Consider the following 3,295-nt stretch of genomic DNA (forward strand, 5'->3'; position numbering starts at 1 on the left):
ACGCTACATGTCTTCCATATGAGGCTCGGCTCTCGCACCTCGACCTGTCGTGCCAAGCGAGGCGTTTCGCATCGACAAATCGACCGTCCGGATCGCTGGCGCCACAACAATAACAACAACAACTACGTACTACTAACTGCTGCAGCTGCGAATAATAGACGTGTCTAGTATAAGACGGCCGAAACCCAAAGAGCCTTCGTCAGTCACATTAGTCGCGTTCTATTTTACGCTCGATTCACCCGCGAGTACTCGGAGCTATCGCTCCGACGACCCCTCGCCCTTTTCGCCCTTCTTTGCCCTTCCTGCGTCCACCATGTCGCGCTTAAGTGCTCTTTCAGGAGGGGGGGGGAGTCGAGCAGGGGGCGGCGGGGGTGGAGGCGGTGGAAACGCAACACTTCGTGGCGCGACGTGGCCGGGGCCGGGTAGAGAGAGGGCCGGGCCGAGGCGTCGAATGGGTGGCCTAGCCACCGGGGCCGGGCGCGCCGGGGCCGGCTGAGTGAGACTGAGGGTCCTGTACGTACTGGGGTCGCGCAGGCACAGCCATGGCCAACTACTTCCGCTGGATACGGGGCGGACGGGGCCTGGAGGAGGACTTCCCCCCCGTCGGGAAGCCCCGCAGCAGGTCCCTGGACGCCAAGACGCTCGAGCAGTCGGGTGTGCGGCTGGTGCAGCAAGTAAGACAGAAAAGGGGACATCTGTGTGAGAGAAAGCTAGAGCGAGCGATCGAGTAAAGCGTACACTGATAAATAGAGTGATCTACCCCTCAACACTTGTTAGTCTTTAACTCCTCTGTTGAACACTTTATTCAAAGTCTGCATGGTGAAGTGTATTCAAAGTCTGCATGGTGAAGTGTTCAATTTGGGAGTTAAACCCCTAAAAGTGCACATAACTACTGAGTTGAACACTGCCAAGTGCACAACTAAAGTACCAATCTGAGCACTTTATTTATCAATGTATGTGTGTGCGTGCGGGTGTGTTAGAGAGAGAGTGCGATTGTGAGAGAGAGAGACAGGCAGAGATGTAACGCACGTGGGTATGCAACCCGGTGCGCAGCGGTGCTCGGGGCGAGGAGTGCTGCCTACCCGGCCGGCGCTCCCCGCCCGCGCCGCTGGTGGTGGTGAGGCCGCTGCCGCTGCTCCTCCCGCCGCTCGCGCACTGCGCTCACCGGGACTGCGCCGCGCCACGCAGCGCCATGCCCCTGTTTCGCCGAGTGTAAAACTCATTGTTCGCATGTTTGTTTGCTTGCAGAGAGCGGTAGCGCAGCACAGAGCAGTCGCGGCACAGAGTAAGTACACCGACGTTCCCTCACCTGAGTTGAGAGGGAGAGAGCAGTAGCGTAGTGTATTAGTCTGTTGTTTCTTTCGGGGGGGGGGGAGAGGAGAATCAGTAGACGTGGGCGGCAAGCCGGCCGGAGACTCGGCCGAAGCCCGCCATGTGCGGGAAGAATGCGCCGTCATTTTGCTGAGATGATTCTCTCACTTCGCCAAGTTCTCGCTGACATTGACCAAGGTCCGGGCAGCCACCATGCACTGTGCGCGCGCGCGCGCACTGTCCGCACTGCCACGCTGCTGCTGACCCCGTGCAACCTGCAACGCGGTCGCGTTTCTCACTATTGCGTCTTCAGTGAGGAGGCAGCGAGCAGAGCTTTCTTTTGCACTGTTGTTGTTGTCGTCCTTGTCGCCGGCTAATGCGTCGGCCAGGTCGGCACGCCGGCGCCGGCGGTGCAGCGAGCAGCATCGACTGAAGAAGAAGAAACGATCCACAAGAGTTTATGGCCCGACTGTGACGCCACGCCCCACCTCGCCCCGCCACGCCTATGACTCGCTGTTTTGCACCTTTCCGCACGGACGCCTCGGCCGCCGACACGAGTCGTTACCCGCTCCGGTGCTCCCGACGGGGCTGGGCGGGGCAGACGCCTTTAGCTGCTCGCATGCCGCGATCATTCTATTTTCACGAAGCAGAAGGAAAACACCCCTCTTTGGGGAAAGTTTTTAAATTGAATTGGGCGCCGCGCGTCGTCGCCTTTCAATTCTGCTGCCCCCCTTTTGCTTCGTGTTCCTCCAGAAGAGCTGGGCGCAGGCGCTCCCCACTGACCCCCAAACATATCTCCTCAACCCTCTCACCCCGTTCCCCTCCTCCTCCTCTGCTGCTCTCGTGCTTCCGATGAGCGTCATCACGGCGGATGCAATAAAAGCGAGAGAGATAGAAATGTGGGGGGTCGGCCGCCGGTTGGGTGGGAGGAGGAGGATCCGAGGGATCCGCGCGGGGAGATCACGGCGCTGTTGTGGACGCCACGGCGGCGCAGTCAGCGCGGCCCGCAGATCGGCGCCGGGTCGTCCTTGGTCCCACATCCGCGCCGCGGGGGCGGCCGGGAGGGGGGGAGGGGGAGGGGCTGGTGGTGGGTGGTGCCGGGTGGGGCACTCACGGGGGTGGCTGCCGCGCGGCGCCGCGCGCGTGGAATGTCGATGAGGAAGCTGTCATCAATTCTGGGCTACGCTCGCCTTTTCTGCTATGAGGGGCCGCGTCTGAGAGTTTTCGTGTTTTGTTTTCATAACCTTTTCTCCCGTACCTTTTCCGTCTCGGAGGACTTTTCTGACGCAACCTGTTTTCACTTAGGAGGAGGAGGAGGAGGGAGGGGCATGGGATAACAAGTTTCCATTCAATTTCCGTCTTCTCTTTTATTTTATTTGTTTTTATCGTCGCACAACATTGTTTAAGGATCCGCTCCCGAGATATTCTACATCCGGTCGTCAACAGCAAAGGGTTGCTTGTCTTTTAAAGGCGTTTCCAGGTGGCGCACCGTAGATAATTACTTGAAATAATTTCCTGTTCGCCAACGATTCCAAAGTGGCTGTCTACATTTTGAGGCGAACACAAAGCTGGCTGCTGGAAAAGGCAGTAGTGAGGTCGAGGCCCTCCGAGATGCGCGGAATTCCAAAGAGAGGGGGATTCCTTCTCCAGTGGAGCAGCCCTCCAGGCGGCAGGGTCGGAGAGACTCGGGCCGCGGCGCGTACAGAATACTTCCGCCCTCGCATCGGGGAGGGACTGCTTCGCCTTCATCAAACCAAAACGCCGACTCCATTCCCGGTGAAGCCGCTAGCGAGGGCGGCACGGGCGGCCAAGCAGAGGGAGGCCTCCACCGCCTCTCCACCCCAGCGCGCCGGGCCGAGAGCCTCTATGGCGTTAGTAATTAAACGGGAAGTCGGGTCTGATCCAGCGAGCATCTGCCTGACCCCGCCGACCAACCGCTGACCTTTCGGGCGGCCGGCGCCGGCACGCCGCAGGGAGGGAAACA

The 3,295-nt window shown here is 59.7% G+C and overlaps 1 protein-coding gene across 5 annotated transcripts in view; it reads left to right on the forward strand.

Annotated features, from left to right (window-relative positions):
* Positions 1–3,295, forward strand: part of LOC113216539 (uncharacterized) — an 89,374-nt gene that overhangs the window by 39,216 nt on the left and 46,863 nt on the right. For all 5 annotated transcript variants that reach the window (XM_052268251.1, XM_052268253.1, XM_052268252.1 and 2 more), the window contains one exon: positions 1,249–1,285. In XM_052268251.1, coding sequence (XP_052124211.1) covers positions 1,249–1,285 — 37 coding nt within the window. The remainder of the gene's footprint in view (positions 1–1,248; positions 1,286–3,295) is intronic.

Source organism: Frankliniella occidentalis, unplaced genomic scaffold (assembly GCF_000697945.3).
Source record: "Frankliniella occidentalis isolate FOCC.00 unplaced genomic scaffold, Focc_3.1 Scaffold66, whole genome shotgun sequence".
Taxonomy (NCBI): Eukaryota; Metazoa; Arthropoda; class Insecta; order Thysanoptera; family Thripidae; genus Frankliniella; species Frankliniella occidentalis.